Raw genomic sequence first — 26,962 nt, forward strand, 5'->3', positions numbered from 1 at the left:
ATCGTTCAACCTCTGATGTGTAAAATCATCACTAGTCACTGATTGGACCACAGACTGGTCGTTGAACCTATCAGAGGCAGATGCGCCTTCTGTAGGCTACTCTACAACAGTCTACATAAATCAAGTCTACAAAGTAGCAATGGATTATTATTGAACAATCCTTCGTAGTAAATAAAGCTCCTTTTTCATGTGCTTATATTAGGCCTATTGGTCATGCTAGTACTGTATGATGAATCAAGATCATTTTTGTATCCTATTTCTGATTTCTGAGATATATTTAGAAATCCCTACATAATTCTATACCTAAATTATTTGAAGAAATAACTTGTAGACAATCTTGAAGCCCTACCGGTTAAATATGATGAACCACACACAACAGACTCAACATCATTTGGGCATCCTGGCTTCTCGCAGGGAGTCCTTATCCGGGCTAATGTAAGCCCACCATTGATAAATGGCTGCTTGTTGAGAGTTACATTGCACCGCTGTTCCCCATGAAGGGCTGTATTGTGCCTCGGTATCATGGACTGGTTAATCAGTCTTTCTTTGAAGGGTGCTGGACCAGAGCTATCACAATGACCGCATTGTCAACGGGTCAAATTGACTTCTGAACCCTTACAAGCGCACGCACAGACGGAGCAAACATTCTTGCATTCTCTTGTCTGCGTCACTGAAACAAAATATCACATTTTATATTAAATGTTTCATATTGTTTTGTGTTTTTCTCAGTGTGAAAGTACATCAATATTCGGGCATGAATTCAACTATTCAAATGTAGTATTCTGTGACGGAGAGTAGGCTAATGAACTGATGATGTTATCCTAGTAGTGGAACAGGAACTGTATATGAATATACTCTTTATAGTTCATACCATCATCATAGTGGTTATTGAATTCAAAAAATGGTACATGTATTTAGACTTCTCACTCACTCACTCACTCACTCACTCACTCACTCACTCACTCACTCACTCACTCACTCACTCACTCACTCACACACACACACACACACACACACACACACACACAAGGGGTACACAGCTCAAATTGAGGCACATTTCTGGTTTGGCAAGACAAAGAACAACATAATCTCCTCTCTTTGGCTAGTCACTTGAGCTTTATGCAAACACAGTCTGTCTGAGTGGGTGAGCCAGCTAAACAACTGCTCTACTGAAACTGGCTCTGCCTGTAGCTCCAGTCTGTGTGTGCGTGTGTGTGTGTCTGAGTCAGTGATTGAACAGACAGGCACTGATTACAGTTTTCTCAATCACATGCAAGCATTTTTGGGATCTGTGTTGATACTTATCAACAGCAGAACAGCAATGACCAAATGCTCAAATACATTTACTGAACTTGGGATAATTTTCTTGCCCGAGTTGCGTATCTCAGAACCCCTTTTGCGAAACTTTAAATACAAATGTCATCAGTGAACACAAAAAGTGTTTTGTTCACAGAATATGAACAAATTGTTTTCATCAGGAAGTGTAATTGTGTTCTAAATCACCCCATCAGTGTCATACAATATAGGGAAAGATCTAGTCAATGGGGACGGTCTAATTTCTAGGATTTTTACAATATTGCGGACATGCGAAGGTGTCATAATCTCCAACATTGTGACTTTCCATTATTGAGCTGCGCTTTGGTGTGGATTGAGGCCTATACATTCATATCAGCTGTGTTTCTTCAATGTATTCACCTTTCCTTATTTCTATTGTGGATTGTGTTTCTGTATGCCAATGGAAAGTCAAAAAAACTATAAGCAAATCAGACAATGGAATTGATTGTGATGATGCTGTTGAATAAATCCTGCATACAATGTGCTCATTTTTTAATTAGACTTTTTATCAGGAATACAATTTGATTTGTTTGGAGAAATATGCATAAAAGGAGGCACATTTCTTGCCCATAATGCTGCACCTTTGCATAGATGTACTTCCACTTTTGAAAGAAAATGTATTGATCTATTGGAATTGTTAAAAGACAGACTAACTTTCTGTTTTGTGTGCTTGGACTCGAGAGATAAATATGGTTGTGTTCATCTTTTTGCAGGCAGTTGTGTTCTTTTTATGAATGTATTTACAATTTTGACGGTATAATATAGTTTTGATGAATTTATTCATGTTTTGAGAAGACAATTACATTTTGAATTTGCATTTACTGTTTTGCAAAAGGCCACAGAGTTCTTGTTGTGTTTTGTCGATGACGTTGTTCCAAGAAATGTACGCGATTGAGAAAACTGTAAAGAACAACACTGAACAAAGTATTTTGGGCTAAATCACCTGCACTTAAGCATGTGACAAATGTAGTTTTAGAATAATAATGATAATTTTAAGACTTTTTTTGTAACTAAACACCCAAAAGACCCCAAATGTTCCTATTTGTGGCATTGCCACATGTATAAATCTACTCTTGTTATTCATTATGCTAAAATAAAAAGTAAACATCTCACTATAGCCAGAGGTTCTATCAGGAAGTTATTCTCAAAGATCTTATCATTTTCGGAAAAGGACCTCTTGTTTCGTCTTGGTTAACAGTGATGTATGAGGTCAAATACAATAAACAAAGATGAGACAATTAAAAGCAAGCATGTAGGGGTTGTTTTACAATGTCTTTATGCAGCTAGACAAAAAATTACTTCACATTAGGCCAGGCAATGAAACATTTAAGAGGCAAATGGCAATGACATTTTCGTAATGCATTAGCCAGTGAGAGACGTGTGCTGGTGAAGACTGACCTCTTCTGGCCAGCATGAAGAAATCACTTCAGTGATTGTTGTCTGACTCTAGGTTAGATGTACCGGAGCACTCCAGGGTTATAGACAACATCGTCTGAAAGTTGATTGTATCTAATGTCACCCCATCTGTCAGAGCCTGTGAGTCAGGTCATACAGAAAACTGATTTATTTTTATAACAGCCTTACAAGGTAGGATGTCCATGACACCCCTGAGACTTGGTCATCATCACAGAACAATTCTTCAATAAGTAATTTACGTTATTTTCCCCATTGATTATCATTATTTAAGTTCATTTATGTTCACAGACACAGTCTAAACCATACTTTTTTTTTAACCCAAGCACCAAAAATCGACTACCCAAATTGAACCAACCACTCTCTTCAAACACAGGAACCCAAAGGAACACAGAACAGACAACCCTTGCTAACTTATTTTGCACAGTGGAATAAAATACAACATTTTCATAGAAGGTATAAAGAAATTGTAGGCTGATTATATAGAAAATTATATTATAGATATTATATTCACATCCTCATACAGATGTAGAATCTTAATTTGATCAGTCTTTTATTGATAAGAATTTTCCTGCACAGCACGAAATGCAAACTTGTAGTTTATTCAATGTTTAAAAAGCTTCTAAAGTTGGTAATTTCCAGTTTAATATTTCAGACTTGATTTGACCTAATGTAAAATGTATCAACCCCTACAAACATGTACATGAATTATAATCCATATAATAATTCCAATTTCCTGTTGCTGCAGGATTATTTTCCAACTGTAGCAATCTGGCTCTTAATTAAGATATGACAGCTGTATGGTTGACAAGCAAACCAATTTGAAACGAACATTTCTTGTAATACTATAAGGCTAAAAAACATATTTTTTTCAACACATGTAACATACTGTAGATGTTGTATGTACAGCGCCTTCAGAAAGTATTCACACCCCTTGACTTTTTCCACAAGTTGTTGTATTACAGCATGGATAAAATGTATGACTACATAATTCCACTTTGACATTATTGGGTATTGTGTGTAGGCTAGTAACAAAAAAAATCACAATTTAATTCAGGCTGTAACACAACAAATTGTGGAAAAAGTCAAGTGCTGTGAATACTTTCTAAAGGCACTGTACAGAACAAAAAGATTTCAAAACATGCATCCTGTTTATAACAAGGCAGTAAAGTAATACTGCAAAAAAATGCAGCAAAGTAATTCACTTTTTGTCCATAATACAAAGTGTTAAGTTTGGGGAAAATCCAATACAACACATTACTGAGTGCCACCCTGTCACGTCCTGACGAGTAAAAGGGGTTATTTGTCATTGTAGTTTGGTCAGAGCATGGCAGAGGGTGTTTGTTTTGTGTGTTTCGGTGTTTTTGGTTTAGGTTCTATGTTTTCTATTTCTATGTTTACATCTAGTTTTCTATTTCTATGTTGGGGTTTTGGTAGGACCTCCAATTAGAAGCAGCTGGTTGTCGTTGCCTCTAATTGGAGGCCATATTTAGTTGAGGTTTGTTTCACTTGTGTTTTGTGGGTGGTTATTTCCTGTATAGCCTGGGAGCCTTATGGAACTGTTATCGTCGTTTGTTTAAGTGGTTTTCTTTAAATAAATTAAGAAGATGAGCACTTTACCCGCTGCGCCTTGGTCCTATCCTTACGACGCCTATGACAGAACCACCCACCAAACAAGGACCAAGCAGCGGAAGAAGGAGCAGCAAGAGAAATATTTGGAGTCGTGGACATTGGAGGAGATCTTAGACGGGAAAGGACCCTGGAGGCAGGCTGGGGAGTACCGGCGACCGAAGGAGGAACTGGAGGCAGCAAAGGCAGAGCGGCGCTACTATGAGGAGCTGTATAGGCCCAAAGGCAAGTGCGAGAAGCAGCCCCAAAATAACATTTTGGGGGGGCACACGGGGAGTTGGGCAGAGTTTCTATTTCTATGTTGGGGTTTTGGTAGGACCTCCAATTAGAGATAACTGGTTGTCGTTGCCTCTAATTGGAGGCCATATTTAGTTGAGGTTTGTTTCACTTGTGTTTTGTGGATGGTTATTTCCTGTATAGTCTGTGCACCTTATGGGACTGTTTCGTCATTTGTTTCTTTTAAGTGTTATTTCTAATAAATTAAGAAGATGAGCACTTTACCCACTGCGCCTTGGTCCTATCCTTACGACGCCTATGACACACCCTCTATATTTTCAAGCATATCGGTGGCTGCATCATGTTATGGTATGCTTGTAATCGTTAAGGACTGGAGAGTATTTCAGGATAAAAAATGTACGGAATGGAGCTAAGCACAGGAAAAAACCTAGAGGAAAACCTGGTTCAGTCTGCTTTCCAACAGAGACTGGGAGATTAAAATGTGAAGTCTGCATATTTGGGGACCGTATTTCATTTATTTTATTCAATTCAGTCTGGTATGAGAACGGTAGCACCTATCTGCAAGATGAGGGTGTCTGCGGAAAGCTGAGTATCTTGGCTATTCATCGGTGCCTTCAAAACTTGGTATGACTTACTACCATATATGGGCATACGAATTTATAAGGGCAGGCCGAGCTGATTACCTCATTTGAAGATGACTGCTACTTACATTCCGGTTAGCGTTGTGAAGAATAAACAAAATAAACATGGAATACGTTGATACACACCAAAAACCGGGACACCACAGATCATGAGGATATCTTATTTGTCTGCCTGTGACCTACCGTTATTGATCACCAGCCCCGAGAGTCAAAACGTTTTCACCAAACAGCAAATATCTTACAGGGTAATCTTCGATTTGGTCTGTGCTATAGCTACATGGGGGGGTATCAAATGAATCCTTAGGTTGGTAGGAACAAATATAGCCTATTGCCAATATTATCTGATGTATGACTTAATGGAAACATCAAATGTCCACCGAGTGACTATATCTTTGCGCATAATAAATATGATGTTGCCTGCTTACGCGCTGTAGGCATCCATATCCCCTGTATGTCCCCCGACACCACCACAATGTTTGAGAGAGGTTGGTGTTGTAGAAATTTAGTTTGATAGTGAACAATAACTTTTAGGCACATCCAGTGTGCAAAAAGAGTGCAATTACCACATTTGTACACTTTGGAGAGGTTGAAATCTACTTGAAAATATATGGCAAGACCTAAAAATGGTTGTCCAGCAATGATCAACAACCAATTTGACAGAGGTTGAAGAATTTTGAAAAGAATAATGGGAAAATGTTTCACAATCTCAGTGTGGAAAGCTCTTAGACTTACCCAGAAAGACGCACAGGTGTAATCGCTGCCAAAGGTGCTTCTACAAAGTATTGACTCATGGATGTGAATACTTATGTAAATTTGATATTTCTGTGTTTCATTTTCAAGAAATTTGCAATAATGTCTAAAAACATGTCTTCATTTTGTCATTATGGGGTATTGTGTGTAGATGGGTGAATTAAAAAATTATATTTAATCAAGGGGTATGAATACTTCCTGAAGGCACTGTATGTGAATATTTGACAGTTTGGTTTGTTAGGTAGATACAGTATACTGTATAATAGTGTTAAATATTACAACACTCACCAAAAATAGTGTTTTTGACAGTAAACTCTGAGTTTGGCTGGTATCAGTGGTTGTAGAATGGCTTACATCTGGACAAGTAGCTAAATCAGACTGTTTGAGTTCATGATTCCTGAGAGAATACAATTAGAGGGAAGTTTGAGATCCGGTATTGTTCTGGTAATGCAGTGAATATTCTCAGTGAATTCCATTTATATTGTTATTAGCTTTAGGTGTTAACATACAGTATCTGGCATGTCAAATTGAAGAAAGGACCCCTGAAAAAGAGGACAAATATAAAGATAAATTGTTTCACCCTGCTTATTTGTAAGTAACAAACTGTGCAAACAATTGATTAAATACATTAAATGAACATCAAATAAAATAGACACCGTCTTTAATAAATACATCAGCCAGAGTCAAATTCAATTATACTCAGCTATCAACTTGGACCCTTACGTCTTCCCCTGATCCAACTCAACACTGAGACAAAAGGAACTCAAGTAAGAGCAGCATGATGCAGTTTGACTCCTAACTAGGACAGGCAGGTAGGCAAGCAGTAGCAACTTGTGTTAGTGAGGTGAGGTGTGCACATCTTCATGTATTAGTGTCTGAGTCAAACTACAGGACATCATTTCCAATACTGACATCACACACCTTACCACTTGGCTAAAAGAGACACCCAGCAGTGATGCATCTATTTATCCAGTTATAGGACAATACATTGAGTGTGAGAGAAGCTGTATTTTAACTGTTGGCAATATAAGCATCCAGCTATCTATTGTGACTATCTATTACACAGAAAGCAGTGCAGTTAGGCCATGCAGTGCTAGCACAATTACGTAGGTTAGAGGAGACCAGTCCATATCCCCATTATTAAGTACTGTATATTCACCTGATCACAGTGGAAGCATGGGAGGGCATACAACTAACCAGTGGTGTGTATTCAAGGATGCTAGGGGAAGCCAGGCTTCCCCAAAAAAATGACCAAGAAAAAACATACAATATAATGTATCTTAAATCTCTCTGTTTCATAAATGTCCTTCAATTCGCAAGAGGCTGAATGTATCTCACCGGAGAAAGTATCCAAGTGAACAAAACAACACCCCTCTGTCTCTGTATGTATAGCTCATCTATGCTGTCTGGTCAAAAATAGTATGACATTGTTGCCTCTCGTAGCATTGAGTGCAAGGGAAGCCAGCGAGCATTTGGCCTCCCTTGATAAAAATATCAATAATAATAGCCAATGAGTGTTGAGCTAAACTGAGTGAGCTCAGCTGTGAATGCTCCTTGCGCACCACAAAAAAAGTGTCAAGTGAAGCCAGTTTGGATTTGGATTCACACCAGTAACATCACATTAGAAGCCAAAGATCATTGACAAAAAAAAATATTTGTTGCATTTCATTGTGTCGTTAGACTCCGGAGGCTAGCTAGCTGGCTAAAATCGTCTCTTTCCTAAATTAGTTATGGATGGAGATAGGGATTTGGAATTGTGGTTTTAATTAATTCTCTGTACTGGCCAATGATTATAACAACGATTCTAATCCAACCAATACATTCATACATTGTGCCCCTGGCCTGAGAGGATGGAAGTTCAACAGGTAGCTAGATGTAGTAACATTAGGCTAATGTTAATTATCTGGCCTGGTGTATCATTGCCCATGAAAGGAAGTTAGGCTAGCGAGCAAGCATTTTAGCCAGGTTTTTTTTATTTAACATTTATTTAACTAGGCAAGTCAGTTAAGAACAAATTCTTATTTACAATGACTGCCTACACCGGCCAAACACGGACTACGCTGGGCCAATTGTGTGCCACCCTATGGGACTCCAAATCATGGCCGGTTGTGATACAGCCTGGATTCAAACCAGGGTGTCTGTAGTGATGCCTCAAGCTCTGAGATGCAGTGCCTTAGACCGCTGCGCCACTTGGGAGCCCCCCAGATATCCCCCAGATAGCCAGAAAAAAGCCAGACTACGGTTTGCAACTGCACATGGGGACAAAGATCTTACTTTTTGGAGAAATGTCCTCTGGCCTGATGAAACAAAAATAGAACTGTTTGGCCATAATGACCATCGTTATGTTTGGAGGAAAAAAGGGGAGGCTTGCAAGCTGAAGAACATCATCCCAACCGTGAAGCATGGGGGTGGCAGCATCATGTTTTGAGGGTGCTTTGCTGCCGGAGGGACTGGTGCACTTCACAAAACAGATGTCATCATGAGGATAGGACAATTATGTGGATATATTGAAGCAACATCTCAAGACATCAGTCAGGAAGTTAAAGCTTGGTCACAAATGGGTCTTCCAAATGGACAATGACCCCAAGCATACTTCCAAAGTTGTGGCAAAATGGCTTAAGGACAACAAAGTCAAGGTATTGGAGTGTCCATCACAAAGCCCTGACCTCAAAGAAAATTTGTGAGCAGAACTGAAAAAGCGTGTGCAAGCAAGGAGGCCTACAAACCTGACTCAGTTACACCAGCTCTGTCAGGAGGAATGGGCCAAAATTCACCCAACTTATTGTGGGAAGCTTGTGGAAGGCTACCTGAAACGTTTGACCCAAGTTAAACAATTTAAAGACAATGCTACCAAATACTAATTGAGTGTATGTAAACTTCTGACCCACTGGGAATGTGATGAAAGAAATAAAAGCTGAAATAAATAATTCTCTCTACTATTATTCTGACATTTCACATACTTAAAATAAAGTGGTGATCCTAACTGACCTAAGACAGGGAATTTTTACTAGGATTAAATGTCAGGAATTGTGAAAAACTAGGAGACAGGAGACAGAATGGTCATTATGGCCAAACAGTATTTCATCAGACCAGAGGACATTTCTCCAAAAAGTATGATCTTTGTCCCCATGTGCAGTTACAAACCATAGTCTGGCTTTTTTATGGCGGTTTTGGAGCAGTGGCTTCTTCCTTGCTGAGTGCCCTTTCAGGACTCGTTTTACTGTGGATATAGATACTTTTGTACCTGTTTCTTCCAGCATCTTCTGCTGTTGTTCTGGGATTGATTTGCACTTTTCGCACCAATGTACATTAATCTCTAGGAGACAGAGCGCGTCTCTTTCCTGAGCGGTGTGACGGCTGCGTGGTCCCATGGTGTTTATACTTGTGTACTATTGTTTGTACAGATGAACATGGTACCTTCAGGTGTTTGGAAATTGCTCCCAAGGATGAACCAGACTTGTGGAGGTCTACAATTGTTTTTCTGAGGTTTTGGCTGATTTCTTTAGATTTTCCCATGATGTCAAGCAATGAGGCACTGAGTTTGAAAGCAGGCCTTGAAATACATCCACAGGTACACCTCCAATTGACTCAAATGATGTCAATTAGACTATCAGAAGCATCTAAATCCATTACAGAATTTTCTGGAATTTTCCAAACTGTTTAAAGGCCAGGTCATCTGATGCAGCACTCAATCACTCTTCTTGGTCAAATAGTCCTTACACAGCCTGGAGGTGTGTTTTGGGTCATTGTCCTGTTGAAAAACAAATGATGGTCCCACTAAGGGCAAAACAGGTGGGATGGTGTATCGCTGCAGAATGCTGTAGTAGCCATGCTGGTTAAGTGTGCCTAGAATTCTAAATAAATCACGACAGTGTCACCAGCAAAGTACCGCCACACCATCACATCTCCTCCTCCATGCTTCACGGTGGGAACCACACATGCAGAGATCATCCGTTCACCTACTCTGCGTCTCACAAATACACGGCGATTGGAACCAAAAATCTCAAATTTGGACTCATCAGACCAAAGGACAGATTTCCACAGGTCTAATGTCCATTGCTCGTGTTTCTTGGCCCAAGCAAGTCTCCTCTTCTTTTTGGTATCCTTTAGTAGTGGTTTCTTTGCAGCAATTCGACCATGAAGGCCTGACTTCACACAGTCTCCTCTGAACAGTTGATGTTGAGATGTGTCTGTTACTTGAACGCTGTGAAGCATTTATTTGGGCTGCAATTTCTGAGGCTGGTAGCTCTAATTAACTTGTAATCTGCAGCAGAGGTAACTCTGGATCTTCCTTTCCTGTGGCAGTCCTCATGAGAGCCAGTTTCATCATAGCGCTTGATGGTTTTTGCGACTACACTTGAAGAAACTTTAAAAGTTCTTGAAATGTTCTGGATTGACTGACCTTCATGTCTTAAAGTAATGATGGACTGTCGTTTCTCTTTGCTTATTTGAGCTGTTCTTGCCATAATATGGACTTGCTATTTTACCAAATAGGGCTTTATTCTGTATACCTTGTTACGACACAACTGATTGGCTCAAATGCATTAAGAAGGAAATAGATTCCACCAATTAACTTTTAGCAAGGCACACCTGTTAATTGAAATGCATTCCAGGTGACTATCTCATGAAGCTGGTTGAGAGAATGCCAAGAGTGTGCAAAGCTGTCTTCAAGGCAAAGGGTGGCTACTTTGAAGAATCTAAAATATTAAATATATTTTGATTTATTTAACACTTTTTTGGTTACTACATGATTTCATATCTGTTATTTCATAGTTTAGATGTCTTCATATTATTCTCCAATGTAGAAAATGTTTTTTTTTTTTAAGTATAAAGAAAAACCCTTGAATGAGTAGGTGTGTCCAAACTTTTGAGTGGTACTGTATATACAGTCTCTTTCACAGTGAAAAGTCATGTCCGCTTCGGCGATGTCATTTTCTGTAATGAAGTTTTAAAAAAATGGTGAAAAGTCAAATGACAGCATACCCTGTTTCCGGTTTCTGGTTGATGACAACAGCACGCGAATACGATACCAGATTGTTTGCAAGATCATTTTGCGAAACTGACACATATTATTGTTAGAAAAACAAGGCCGTTCACAGCCGCTGTAGTAAATGAAAGAAACCCCGTCGAGGGCCACTATGGGTTTTAAAGGGAATATTAATTCTGTTTTTTCAGGGGGTACTGATACTGCTGAGGCTTTTAGAAGACTCACTACTGCCCTCAACCGACACAAATAATGTAACTGCACCGTTACCTATCAGCAATTGACTTCTGGGATGCTGGCGGAATGTTTAAGGCGGGCTCTTCGCAGTCACTTCGGCTATACAGGTCCGCGGGTCGACTGCATCGTTATCACCATATTATAACAACACATCAGCCTTAACTGGCGTCTAGCCTATATATACACACAGTACCTCCGAATCTCTATTCGACCGATTGTCTGTGGTGGTCAGTCGTTGGTGCTTGCTGTTCTACGGCTTCACGGAAGTTAGTTGGATAGTTTTCCAAAAGTTCGGATTTAAAATGAAAGCCAAGACTGGGGTCATCCTAGTCTTGCTAGCTGCTTTCGTTTATGTTGCAGCACAGGAAGGCGAATCCGAGCAAAATGTTGTGGAAGAGTTATTGGTGGAAACCTTGGTGAGTTCTGTCTTTGTCTGTCTATCGTAGGCTATAGAGCGATAGGAAAGTGGCGACTCTTGCACTAACCGAATGCCATTCATTGCAACGTTCAGACCAAATTGAAACATTGTATCAGTTTTTGGTTGTTATAATTGTCAATGTATCGCATATTTTGTGTAATAAAACGATGCATTCGTATTTATTTGCAATTCAAATATCTCACTTTTTTTCTTCTCCCCTACATAAGGTGAAACCCGAAACTTGCTCTATAACGTCAGAAATGGGAGACACGCTACAAATCCACTATACGGTAAGCAAAAAGGAGTGGAAATGAATGGCCTAAAAACATTTTCAATTTCTAAGGTATAGGCACCGCCCTGTTTGACTTCAGACCTAGCCTGCTTATTGAGAGATGTCAACTACTTTTTTTGGAAAATGTGAATGAAATCTGGTCAAAAGTGTGCTCTGCATTTTAAATGGTTCTGATTCATTGCACGTCAAACTTGACTATAGTCAATACAATGTTGTCTGTGGCAGAGTAACAAGTTACCGTGTTTCATTTGAGACTTGGAAATTCGTGAATGTGGCATCAAATATTATCAGATAAAAAAACACTTTCTATTTTGCATTACACATCGTTTGTATTCATATCTGGGATGGCAAGTAAACTGCAATGTTTTACCCCATGTGGCGAAAAAAATGACACGTTTTACGCGTGCCAGACGTTCTACTCGGTGCTGCGATGGGGAGGTGCAACACGTCAGCACTCCTGCTCGGCTGTGAGTAGGGCAGTAGTCCAACCGAAACTCGTCACTCATGAAGCGTCATGCTTGAGTTTGACCATTGCCTCACCTGACATACAGCCACTCCTATAAAGACATTTGAGAAAAGTCTGTCAAGTGTTTAACATTTTAATGTGACTTGCAGGGAATGCATCTTAAACTTCTATTTAGATTCTAATCACTGCTTGCATGCAAAATCCCTCTTTTAACATGCTTCTTCCATTCATATTGTTCCAATGCTCTGAACAGGGTAAACTACTTGCTGATGGCAAGGTGATTGACTCATCACTGTCCCGGGACCCTCTTGTTGTTGAGCTGGGAAAGAGGACAGTTATCCCTGGTAAAATCACCTAACTATTCAAATTGCCTGTATTAGACCTGATATTGATTACACAAAATAACAAGAACACTAGCTTATGTTTCAAACAGCAATATACCTTCAGATTTAGCTCACACCAGCAGTGCAGTGTTTTTGTTATCGCATCAGTCACTGTATAAAGATAACATGAAATACTGTATCTCCAACAGGTCTGGAACAGAGTTTGGTAGGAGTTTGTGAAGGGTAAGTAAACAGTCAAGGTCTGCCAATACAACGTTTTGAAAGGGACATGTAGCATTAATTTATGTAAGAGAACCACTTCACTAGGAAATCAAAAATTATATTATATGAACTAGGATAACTACTTTAAAATATAGTTATTTCCAGTATGTGAAGCAATCACAAAGATCCTGTCTCAAATGACTGTTAAAAGGATGTCACAAAAATAGTAGTGTAAAACATGCAAACCTATAAGAATAGGCTTTTTCTGTCTTATGTTCCTCCAGACAAAAAATCAAGACCACTATTCCACCACACCTTGCCTATGGAAAAAGAGGATACCCTCCAACTATCCCAGGTACTTAAAAAAACACATGTGCATATACACACACGTACATACGCATACTGTATATATGTATCATATACAGTGCCTTCAAAGTATTCACACCCCTTGACTTTTTCCACATTTTGTGTTACAAAGTGGGATTAAAATGGATTTAACAAATTTTTTGGGTCAACGATCTACACAAAATACTCTAATGTCAAAGTGGGGGAAAAATCTGGAAAAATGAAACACCATGTTGATTGCATGAGTATTCAAACCCCCTGAGTCAATACATGTTAGAATCACCTTTAGCAGTTATTACAGCTGTAAGAGCTTTGCACACCTGTATTGTACAATATTTGCACATTTTATTATTTAAAAAAAATTCTTCAAGTTCTGTCAAGTTGGTTGTTGATCATTGTTAGACAGCCATTTTAAAGTCTTGCCATACATTTTCAATCCAATTTAAGTTCAAACTCTAACTCGGCCACTCAGGAACATTCGCTGTCTTCCTAGTAAGGAACTCAAGTGTAGATTCGGCCTTGCGTTTTAGGTTACTGTCCTGCTGAAAGGAGAATTTGTCTCCCAGTGTCTTTTGGAAATCAGACTGAACCAGGTTTTCCTGTAGGATTTTGCCAGTGCTTAGCTCTATTATGTTTGTTTTTATTCTAAAAAACTTGCTAGTCCTTGCCGATGACATGCATACCCATAACATGATGCAGCAACCACCATGCTTGAAAATATGAAGAGTGGTACTCAGTTTTATGAGTTGTGTTGGATTTGCCCCAAACATAATGTATTGTATTCAGGACATAAAGTTCATTTCTTAGCCAAATGTTTTACTTTAGTGCCTTATTGCAAACAGGATGTATGATTTGGAATATTTGTGTGCTGTACAGGTTTCCTTTTCACTCTGTCCTTTTAAGGAAAGGGGGATACCTAGTCAGTTGTACAACTTCTGCATTTAACCCAACCCCTATTTAGGTTAGTATTGTGGAGTAACTACAATGTTGTTGATTCATCCTCAGTTTTCTCCTATCACAGCCATTAAACTCTGTAACTGTTTTAAAATCACCATTGGCCTCTTGGTGAAATCCCTGAGCGGTTATCTTATTCTCCGGCAATTGAGTTAGGAAAGATGCCTGTTCTTTTGTATTGACTGGATGTATGATACACCATCCAAAATGTAATTAATATCTTTACCATGCTCAAAGAGATATTCAATATCTGCTTAGGTTCCCTTCTTTGCAAGGCATTGGAAAACCTCGTCTTTGTGGTTGAAACTCATTGCTTGACGGAGGGCCCTTACAAATAATTGTATGTGTTGGGTACAGAGACTAGGTTTTATTTTACCAGGTAAATTGACTGCAAACACATTCTCATTTACAGCAACTACCTGGGGAATAGTTAGAGGGGGATGAATGAGCCAATTGGAAGCTGGGGATGATTAGGTGGCCATGACGGTATGAGGGCCAGATTGGGAATTTAGCCAGGACACAAGGGTTAACCCCTACTCCTACGATAAGGGCAATGCACTCTTTAATGACCTCAGAGTCTGGACATCCATTTAACGTCCCATCCAAAGATGACACCCTACACAGCAATGTCCCCAATCACTGCCTTGGGGCATCAGGATATTTTTGGGGGACCTGAGGAAAGAGTGCCTCATACTGGTCTTCCAACACCATTTCCAGCAGCATCTGGTCTCCCATCTAGGGATCGACCAGGACTAACCTGCTTAGCGTCGAGGCAAGCTAGCAGTGAAATGCAGGGTGGTATGCTGCTGGCCAGGTAGTCAGTCAAAAATCATGTTAAACACTTATTGCACACATGCAACTTATTATGTGACTTGTTAAGCACATTTTACTCCTGAAATTATTTAGGCTTGCCATAACAAAGGGTTGAATACTTATTGACTCAAGTCATTTCTAAAAAACATAATTCCACTTTGACATTATGGGGTATTGTGTGTAGGCCAGTGACTCATCTCAATATAATAATTTGAAAGTCAGGTTGTAACACAACAAATTGTGGAAAAAGTCAAAGAATGTGAATACTTTCTGAAAGCATTGTACACACTCAATAATACAAAGAAACAAACGCTAAATAAATACTGCATTTCACCTTGATGACACTGCCCTGCCAGTCATATCGACGTAAACTTGGAGCCACGCGATGACGTGTGTCCCACAACGACTCGTTGGAAAAGCATGCAGTTTATTAGGATACAGATGAAATAAGTTATGAGCTGGATGCTCAATTCCAATAAGTATCAAGGGTCTTATTATGGTGAAATTATCATTGACGCTTGGCTGCCGTTTGACAAATACAAATAATCTCGCTTTTGTTGTCCATAATAATCTCTTCATGCAGACTATACCCGCACTGTATATGCGAGCTGTTGGCTAAAGCGCATGTGGAAATACCAGTGGGCACACCTGCTATATAAACGAACAAAAATGTGAGAACCATCAGTAGAGTTGTAAATGCGATGGAAACAATTTAACTTCATTTATTATTTGGTACATGGGATTTGAACTGCAAATTGTATCTTTATGTGCAGTACGGCTTCACGCACAGGCTTTTATCCCCAACAAGTCAATTTGATGGAAATACATCTGGTGGGAAATATTGTTGTGATGCGTATTTTAGAATATTCGTATGAAAATATGTCGCCAATTGGATGGAAACCTAGCTACTGTCAGTTTAAAATCCTTTACAAGTGATGTAAAACACCAAATATTAATTGGTATACTGTATGTAATTACAATATGATTACATATTCACTGTTAGCATATGCTGAAATTTTATTAAATAATACAATTTAACAAAGTGCTGTTTTGCTTTATATTTACTGCAGCAATCTGTCAATTATGGTGCACTGTGGAAAAAGGTGTGGGAGGGGAAATAATCTTTGGCTCATTAACATATTTCAAGGCATGCCTTGTAAGTGGCTATATTTGTTGTACCCATTAGTGAGAATGCTGTACCAATTGAACTGATGTGGTAGTAGTGCCCATACAACTTCCATGTGTATAAGGGACAAATCTGAGTGTCAGCAAGTAATTATATGTGTTTTCCTAAGTTCTTTTGGTCTGTTCATTTCCAGTTTGGAAGCCTTTGTTTATACCTCTAGAAGTGCAAGTGATATATAATATGCTGTAATAGACATTTTATTTTTTTATTTAACCAAGTTGGCCAGTTGAGAACAAGTTCTCATTTAAAACTGCGACCTGGACACGATAAAGCAAAGCAGTGCGACAAAAACAACAGTTACACATGGGATAAACAAACATACAGTCAATAGAAAAATCTGTATACAGTGTGTGCAAATGAGGTAAGGCAATAAATAGGCCATAGTGGCGAAGTAATTACAGTTTAGCAATTAACACTGGAGTGATGGATGCGGATGTGCAAGTGGAAATACTGGTGTGCAAAAGAGCAGAAAAACAAATATGGGATGAGGTAGTTGGTTGGATGGGCTATTTACAGATGGGGCTGTGTACAGCTGCAGGTAAGCTGCTCTGACAGTTGATACTTAAAGTTAGTGAGGGAGATATGAGGCTTCAGCTTTTTGCAGTTTGTTCCAGTCATTGGCAGAAAACTGTAAGGAAAGGAGGCCAAAGGAGGTGTTGGCTTTGGGGATGACTAGTGAAATATACCTGCTGGAGCGCGTGCTAGGAGTGGGTGTTGCTATGTTGACCAATGAGCTGAGATAAGGCGGAGCTTTACCTTGCAAAGACTTATAGATGACCTAGAGCCAGTGGGTTTCGCAACGAATATGTAGCGAGGACCAGCCAACGAGAGCATACAGGTTGCAGTGGTGGGTAGTATATGGGGCTTTGGTGACAAAATGGATGGCACTGTGATAGACCGCCTCCAATTTGCTGAGTAGAGTGTTGAGGGCTATTTTGTAAATTACATCGCCCAAGTCAAGGATTGGTGGATAGCCAGCCCTACGAGGGCATTTTTGGCAGCATGAGTGAAGGAGGTCCCGTTGCAAAATAGGAAGCTGATTCTAGATTTAATTTTGGATTGGAGATGCTTAATGAGTCTGGAAGGAGAGTTTATAGTCTAGCCAGACACCTAGGTATTTATAGTTGTCCACATATTCTAAGTCAGAACTGTCCAGAGTAGTGATGCTAGTCAGGCGGGTGGGTGCGGGCAGCGATCGGTTGAAGAGCATGCATTTCGTTTTACTAGCATTTAAGAGCAGTCCGAAATGGTCGGCGATCTGTTTGTTCACCTGGCTTTCGAAGACCTTTAGAAAGGCAGGGCAGGATGGATATAGTTCTGTAACAGTTTGGGTCTAGAGTGTCTCCCCCTTTGAAGAGGGGATGACCACGGCTGCTTTCCAATCTTCAGGAATCTCAGACAATACGAAAGAGAGGTTGAAACAGATTAGTAATAGCGGTTGTAACAATGACGGTGGATAATTTTAGGAAGAGCGGATCCAGATTGTCTAGCCCAGCTGATTTGTAGGGATCCAGATTTTGTAGCTCTATCAGAACATCAGCTGTCTGGATTTGGATGAAGGAGAAGCAGGGAGGGTGGGCTTGGGCCAGTTGCTGCGGGGGGTGCAGAGCTGTTGGTTGGGGTATCCAGGTGTTTCCATGGCCAGCCGTAGAGAAATGCTTATTGAAATTCTTGATTATTGTGGATTTATCGGTGGTGAGTGTTTCCCAGCCTCAGTGCATTGGGCATTTTTGGAATTTTTGGAATTAGTGCTGCAGGATGCAAATTTCTGTTTAGGAAAGCAAAGGTTAGCTTTTTCAAACTGACTGTGTATATTGGTTCCTGACTTCCCTGAGAAGATGCATATCGCTGAGAACGCCACAGGATGGTTTTGTGCTGGTCAAGGGCAGTCAAGTCTGGAGTGAACCAAGGACTATATCTGTGCTTAGTTCTACATTTATTTTTGAATGGGGCATGCTTATTTATGATGGTGAGGAAAGCGCTTTTAAAGAATAACCAGGCATCCTCTATGGGATGAGGTCAATATTCTTCCAGGATACCTGGGCCAGGTTGGTTAGAAAGGCCTGCTCGCTGAAGTGTTTTAGGGAGCGTTTGACAGTGATGAGGGGTGGTCGTTTGACCTCAGACCCATAACGGACGCAGGCAATGAAGCAGTGATTGCTGAGATCCTGTTAAACATATCCCAGTTTAGGTCACCTAATAGTACGAACTCTGACAATAGATGGGGGGCAATCAATTCACATATGGTGTCCAGGGCACAGCTGGGAGCTGAGGGGGGGTCTATAAAAAGCGGCAACAGTGAGGGACTTATTTCTGGCGAGATGGATTTTTAAAAGTAGAAGCGTGAACTGTTTGGGCATAGACCTGGATAGTATGACAGAACTCTACAGTAGATTGCAACTCTGCCCCCTTTAGCAGTTCTATTTTTACGTAAAATGTTGTAATTGGCGATGGAAATTTCTGGATTTTTGGTGGCCTTCCTAAGCCAGGATTCAGACACTGCTGGGACATCCCTAGTAGCCAACCTGCTTGCACCAATCCCATGGAATTACAGTAAAATACCAACATAAAAATGACAGTAGCATTTACTTACAATATAGTAGGCAAATTATACAGTATTGTACTATATTACAGGAAGCTGGTGGCAAGTTACTGTGAATATTACAGTAACATATTTGGCACTAGCCAGAGTTGGGCAAAGATACAACAAAAGGTATCTTGTTACAACCACAAAATAACTTGAAGACCAATCTATCCTTAAATGTCCGAACAGTCATTCTGATTCCCATGTAAAACAGCCTTTTGTGTGACTAAAATATACCTCATAATATTTTTGGGGGGATAGAAATGTTAAATATTTTAGAAAGTAATGTTTCTGTCATGGCCAACTACCAGGAAGTTCGAAAAGACAGGCTGAGTGGGCGGGGAGCTTATATTCATGAGCTCACCTTGACTGACAGCTCTTTGAGATTCCTATGTCAAGAAACTTGGATGCAGTGTTGCAGTAAAATAATTTCAAGCTAATTTGGTGATACACAAAGCAACTCAAACATTGAAATTGCATCAATGATGTACTTTTTTTTTTTTTTTATACAACTTCTGTTTAGCATGTCTCTTGTGATGCCCCCCCCCCTTTGTTGATGTTGTCAATCTGAGGTTTGACAGTCACACTCTGCAAGGCACACGTTGAATACAAACATATTTCATTTTTGAAGATCGTAAGAAATATTATATAAAGTGGTACCAGCACATGAGTTGTAACACTTTTTGCTTCATGCTATATTTGAGACAAGCTACTGATATTGTTTCAGTGAACAACAGACTTGTTATGGATGTCATGTATTGTTAAAATTGTTTTGATAAATGTTATAACTTTGTAATTATAATTTCTGTGTGTGTGTATATACACACACACACACACACACACACACACACACACACACACACACACACACAGAGAGAGAGTTACTACCTATCCTGATTTATAATGCTACTTATTTTCCTCATGAGAATGGAGACAGACTATACCATATAGACATACTGACAAGCTGAATGTGCTCTGTACATTAAGTTATACCAGCTTCAGTAAAGAGATCAGAGACTCGGGTGACTTCTACGTCATCTTTACTAAACAACACAATTAACACAGCAGACAAAAACAAGGTTTGACCACTCCTCAAAAATGGCTTCACTCCTGCTCCTCAACATTTTCTTGTTGTCAACTGCCTCCACATAGAACATCTCATAATCTCTGTAACTGTAATGAGAACATGAATGGTTCCTTGAGGATAATATTTTCCTCTTCATCCAGGCCATCATACAACCGTAGTTCTTTAAGAGTTGTAATGTGGTCTTCCCCCTCCATCATACAACCGTAGTTCTTTAAGAGTTGTAATGTGGTCTTCCCCCTCCATCATACAACCGTAGTTCTTTAAGAGTTGTAATGTGGTCTTCCCCCTCCATCATACAACCGTAGTTCTTTAAGAGTTGTAATGTGGTCTTCCCCCTCCATCATACAACCGTAGTTCTTTAAGAGTTGTAATGTGGTCTTCCCCCTCCATCATACAACCGTAGTTCTTTAAGAGTTGTAATGTGGTCTTCCCCTCCATCATACAACCGTAGTTCTTTAAGAGTTGTAATGTGGTCTTCCCCCTCCATCATACAACCGTAGTTCTTTAAGAGTTGTAATGTGGTCTTCCCCCTCCATCATACAACCGTAGTTCTTTAAGAGTTGCAATGCGTCTTCCCCGTCCATCCCAGTTACACTTGGGAGGGAAACGGTGTCTTTAAATGTTAGGTGTTCGCACCACCTTGCTGCCTGTAGGCTGTCCCTGAGAAGAACATCTGCTTCCTTGAAGAAAAAGGAAGAATAAATATTAAGAGTAGTGCCTCATTGGGTGATCAAGTCAAATTACACCCCACTTTCACAATACCACCATGCAAACAATAGACACTATTACTAAAGGGGTTTTCAGTGATATCTATAACTACTCAACAAGTCTTCACAACTATTATATCTTGCCATGCATCAAGCCTTCAGCATTACACACAGTAGACTACATACCCAGTTCACAGCTCCCAGTTCACCATGCATCAAGCCTTCAGCATTATACACATTAGACTACATACCCAGTTCACAGCTCCCAGTTCACCATGCATCAAGCCTTCAGCATTACACACATTAGACTACATACCCAGTTCACAGCTCCCAGTTCACCATGCATCAAGCCTTCAGCATTACACACAGTAGACTACATACCCAGTTCACAGCTCCCAGTTCACCATGCATCAAGCCTTCAGCATTACACACATTAGACTACATACCCAGTTCACAGCTCCCAGTTCACCATGCATCAAGCCTTCAGCATTATACACAGTAGACTACATACCCAGTTCACAGCTCCTAGTTCACCATGCATCAAGCCTTCAGCATTATACACAGTAGACTACATACCCAGTTCACAGCTCCTAGTTCACCATGCATCAAGCCTTCAGCATTATACACAGTAGACTACATACCCAGTTCACAGCTCCTAGTTCACCATGCATCAAGCCTTCAGCATTATACACAGTAGACTACATACCCAGTTCACAGCTCCTAGTTCACCATGCATCAAGCCTTCAGCATTATACACAGTAGACTACATACCCAGTTCACAGCTCCTAGTTCACCATGCATCAAGCCTTCAGCATTATACACAGTAGACTACATACCCAGTTCACAGCTCCCAGTTCACCATGCAATTTGTTTTCAGTATCGTCTAGAACGAAAACAGATTGTGGTCATTAAGTAATGTAAGGGAACCTCTAGGGATGTGTGTAAAAGAGGTCACCTTACTTTAGCTAATAGCCTATACAGTACCTGATCCTGCAGAGCTGGATGCTGATGTAACATGCTGTGACCTCTTAGGGGGGACGTCTTCTACATCCTGAAATATATTCGAGGGGGGGGGGTTAAGTCTTTAAACACTGGTTTAAGAGTATACCACTCAACATATGAGAGGGGGGTTAAGTCTTTAAACACTGGTTTAAGAGTATACCACTCATCATGACATCTACCTGTAGTGTGTTTTGTTTTCGTCGCCTTTTTCCATCTTTCAACCTCTTCTTCAGACCATAATGTTTGAATGACATACATTACATACAAAGAGTAGGTTAAGTTTGATAGTTATGATAACAACAACCATAATGATAATAGTAAAATATAATACCACCACCTCCCCCAGGAATAGATTTCAGGATGTAGAAGACATCTCCCCCCCAGGAATATATTTCAGGATGTAGAAGACATCTCCCCCCCCAGGAATATATTTCAGGATGTAGAAGACATCTCCCCCCCCAGGAATATATTTCAGGATGTAGAAGACATTCCCCCCCAGGAATATATTTCAGGATGTAGAAGACATTCCCCCCCAAGAAGTCACAGCATGTCCCATCAGCGTACAGCTCTGCAGGAGTTTGATGTATGAATTGTGTATGTAGTGTAAAACTGTAGGAAATGGGTCCCAAAAAGTGTCAAGAATAATAAACAAGAAAAAGTATGAGCAATAACAACAGTGGACTAATATACTGAATAGGCAGCATCTTACCATCAAAACAAACACCCAGCAATTGTTTGAGAAACCTTGCTTTGGTAGGCCCTGTGGAGTGAACAAGGTACATTCTTCAATAAAGAAATGACAATGAAATGGTACAGTTCAGTGGAATAATTTAAAGAAATATCTAACCTGAACATCATATTCAATAAACAAAGAAAGAAATAGTATCTCTGTGCCTCACAGAAGCATGACTGATGTGGTTGTTGACCATATATTGTTCAGCCTTATATGTGCAGAAGGGACAGTGATGAAGTTGACTGCTGCTGCATTTTTTAATTTTGGGACTCTCGCCCTCCAATAACACTAACGTGTCTCTATACATCAAAGAAAATAAGCATAGACATAAAAGGCATGATAATTAGAAAGGCATAAAATAAGCAGTAGGCATTTAATTATTGTGTATATACTGTGTAACTTTTAGGGAATGGCCGTCGGCATCAACGATACACATTTAGAGCCAGCCAAACACAACAAGGCTTACATTGAAGAAACACAGAAAATCAACGATCAAATCGATTACATAACTGTACATGTAAACCTAGGCTTACTGCTCAAGTAGGCAAATTTGTCCAAATAAGATTGCCTCATTGTAAGCAATTAGCTAGCTCATGTGCAAATGTGTGCCATTGCTAATTAGCTAGCTCACGTGCTAATTAACGCTATGCTAACATCGGTGCGGTAGTTGATTATATAAAAATATACCACTGCATTGGTATAACATGAATATTACAAAGTACATTATGCATAATGACAGTCTCACTTCCATGGTTTAGATTTTTATCCATGTGGGTTAGATTTGATTTAAGATTCGCTTTCGTTGATGTTGATACCGTCGACGTGAACCTCAACTTGGGTGACCTTGAAGGAGACGGGAAGGGTTGAGCCCGGCCCCGAACTGCACACTGCAGTCAGGGGCTTCTCGATGAAAGGGGAGAAATATAGTGCATCCGCAAAGTATTCAGACCCCTTGACTTTTTCCACATTTTGTTAAGTTACACCCTTATTCGAAAATGGAATGTTTTTTTTTTAACGATCTACACAATACCCCATTATGACAAAGCAAAAACAGGTTTAGACATTTTTGTATATTTAAAAAAAAATAAACATTGTGGTGGAATTATTGTAATCAAAAGGAGAGACTTTTAGATTTCTCTACAATCAAACTTGATTATTTAATTAGTGTAGTAATGGAGCAGGTCGGTAATCACCCCTGGAGGTGATCACTGAGAACTCAACGAGCTGGTTTGAGCCACAGCATTTTGTAGCAAAGTCCATCCTCCTTCCGTCTACATGACACACACCAGATGTAAGGAATGGGTCACAAGGTTAAGATTTGTATGAAAGATACTTATAATTCAAAGCATACAGTATCTGCTGTAAAAACAGTTCTCATTGTGTAGAGACCAGTGTCTGGGCCCCCCCAAATCCATACTGGAGCCATCTCCCCCTGTTACCCCAGTACAGAAACATTAACTCATGCTCTGGAATGCGGTATCCCCAAAGACATTGTAAATCTCCTGTCAGTGTTCTCCCAGAGGCCAACTTTCAGTTCACACAGACACAATAGAGTTATAAGAACCCTCTATTCTGTTGCATAAAACAACCATTTGATGAAATAAACGTATTGACTATCTTGTAATTTCCACCATAACATTTACATAAGTATTCACACCCTTTACTCAATACTTTGTTGAAGCACCTTTGGCAGCGATTACAGCCTCGAGTCTTCTTGGGTATGACGCTACAAGCTTGGCACACCTGTATTTGGAGTTTCTCCCATTCTTCTCTGCAGATCCTCTCAAGCTCTGTCAGGTTGGATGGGGAGCGTTGCTGCAGAGATGTTCGATCGGGTTTAAGTCCGGGTTCTGGCTGGGCCACTCAAAGACATTCAGAGACTTTTCCCGAAGCCACTCCTGCTTTGTCTTGGCTTTGTACTTAGGTTCGTTGTCCTGTTGGAAGGTGAACCTTCACCCCAGTATGCAGTCCTGAGCGCTCTGTTCATCTTTCCCTTGATCCTGACTAGTCTTTCAGTCCCTGCCGCTGAAAAATATCCCCACAGCATGATGCTACCACTACCATGCTTCACCATAGGGATGGTGCCAGGTTTCCTCCAGACGTGAAGCTTGGCATTCAGGCTAAAGAGTTCAATCTTGGTTTGAGAGAATCTTGTTTCTCATGGTCTTAAGAGTCCTTTAGGTGCCTTATGGCAAACTCCAAGCGGGCTGTTGTGACTTTTACTGAGGAGTGGCTTCCGTCTGGCCACTCTACCATAAAGGCCTGATTTGGTGGAGGGCTGCAGAGATGGTTGTCCTTCTGAAAGGTTCTCCCATCTCCACAAAGGAACTCTGGCGCTTTGCCAGTGACCATCAGGTTCATGGTTACCTCCCTGACCAAGGCCCTTCTCCCCCGATTGCTTAGTTTGGCTAGTTGGCCAGCTCTAGGAAGAGTCTCTAGGTGGTTCTAAACTTCTTCCATTTTTAAGAATGATGGAGGTCACTGTGTTCTTGGGAACCTTCAATGCTGCAGAAATGTTTTGGTACCCTTCCCCAGATCTGTGCCTAGACACAATCCTGTCTCTGAGCTCTACAGACAATTCCTTCGACCTCATGGCTTGGTTTTTGCTCTGACATGCACTGTCAACTGGGGGACCTTTTTATATAGACAGGTGTGTGCCTTTCCAAATCATGTTCAATCAATTTAATTTACCACAGGTGGACTCCACAATTAAATTGTAGAAACATCTCAAGGATGATCAATGGAAACCAGATGCAAGTCTCATAGCAAAGGGTCTGAATACTTATGTAAATAAGGTATTTCGTTTTTTTTAATACATTTTCAAAAATGTCTAAACCTGTTTTCGCTCTCTCATTTTGGGGTATTGTGTGTAGATTGAGAAAGTATAATCAATTTTAGAATAAGGGTGTAATAGAAAAAGTCAAAGGGTCTGAATACTTTCCAAATACACTGTAAATATATTTGCCATACATTTGACACAGTACAGTCACTTTTTAGCACCAGTAGAGTAGCTATATAAACCCCGCCCCTCCTTAAACACGCCTTCTCCGATGTTGCTTACAAGGCAGTACTTATTTAAATATCAAGTTACAATTGGTGTATTAAAATTTGTGTTAGGGTGATGTCACCCTATCCCCTTAATAATTAGGTCATCATACTTTGATCCAAACATAATCTTTATATTTATCCAAATATAAACTTTAACTACAACATTTTCAGTAACGGTTACAGAAACGTTTTACTTGCTATGACTGATGTTTTTTTAATTTTTTTATCAACTTTAGTTTAACACACTTACCCATCAGTTTGCTTTGCAAGTCTTCATTTAGGTATCATTTCTAATCAGGTCTGCCCTCAAACTATTTGTATTTTGATCAAATGTGGCCTTTTGGGGGGGCAGAGCTCATTAGAATAATATCCAGGAGTGTGCTTGGCAAGTGTTAATTTTTACATTTTGGTCATTTAGCAGACAATGTTATCCAGAGTGATTTACAGTCAGTGCGTTAAACTACAGTAGAATAACAAGAACATATTAGTCATAGCAAGTAAAAAGATTGTTACCATTAGCGAGTATGCTGTTGTAGTTAAGCAGGCTACTTGCACCTCTGTTTTTGTATTGTAAAAATACAAAATACATTGTATTCCAATTATACTGTTACAAAATACATGTTGGCACTAGCTGCATGCACTGTAAATCTGCAACAGTTTACTAATTACTGTTCTTCTAGTAATGCACTGTAAATTCTAGAAATACAGCATGTTGCTGTAGTTAGGTGTTCTAGTAATATGCTGTAAATTTGCATTGCTTTAAAGGTCCTGTAAATATACAGTTATTTACTGGCTTCTGTGCTGCCATTATTTTACTGTACAAATGACAGGAAAATTTTTTACAGTACATACAACAATGTGACTCAGTTAGGGTTGCAAAACTTTCCAAGATTCCCTGATTTTCCATAAATCCAGATTGGAGGATTCTGGATTTCCCTGCTTATTCCCTCACAATTCTGGAAAGCTTCCCACCAGGATTTAAGGAAAACTTGGGAATATTGGGAAAGTTAATGGAATTTTTCAACCCTAAACCCAGTACTTGATCCTCCTCTCTTCTTCCATCTGTCCTGTTAGCTGATGCTGCTCTAGAGTTTGAGGTGGAGGTGATGTCACTGATCCAGGCAACCCCATGGCAGAAGATGGTGAATGATGTCTTTCCCCTAGTGTGTCTGGGCCTGGTTCCCACTCTTCTGGGCATGGTGGGCCTCTACCTCTATAACAAGGCCAATGCCCAGCGGCCAGGAAAGAAGAAGGCCAAGGACAAGAAGAGCAAGAAGAAATGAAGGAGACTCACATAACTATTTAAATAATAAAATTAAAAACAAGGGAGTTTTTTGTTATTATTGTATTAAATACTCTATTTTAATTTTGTAATTAATATACACTGCTCAAAAAAATAAAGGGAACACTTAAACAACACAATGTAACTCCAAGTCAATCACACTTCTGTGAAATCAAACTGTCCACTTAGGAAGCAACACTGATTGACAATACATTTCACATGCTGTTGTGCAAATGGAATAGACAACAGGTGGAAATGATAGGCAATTAGCAAG

General features: G+C 39.8%; 1 protein-coding gene across 1 annotated transcript; it reads left to right on the forward strand.

The window, feature by feature from the left end:
* The first annotated feature begins 11,273 nt into the window (after positions 1–11,273).
* Positions 11,274–26,735, forward strand: LOC106565535 (peptidyl-prolyl cis-trans isomerase FKBP11). The gene is made up of 6 exons (XM_014132778.2): positions 11,274–11,642; positions 11,872–11,934; positions 12,656–12,746; positions 12,935–12,968; positions 13,232–13,302; positions 26,481–26,735. Exons 1-6 carry the CDS (start codon positions 11,529–11,531, stop codon positions 26,687–26,689), a joined length of 582 nt encoding a protein of 193 aa, XP_013988253.1. The 5' UTR covers positions 11,274–11,528; the 3' UTR covers positions 26,690–26,735.
* Positions 26,736–26,962: the final 227 nt, after the last annotated feature.

This window comes from Salmo salar, chromosome ssa12 (genome assembly GCF_905237065.1).
Source record: "Salmo salar chromosome ssa12, Ssal_v3.1, whole genome shotgun sequence".
In the NCBI taxonomy this organism is placed as follows: Eukaryota; Metazoa; Chordata; class Actinopteri; order Salmoniformes; family Salmonidae; genus Salmo; species Salmo salar.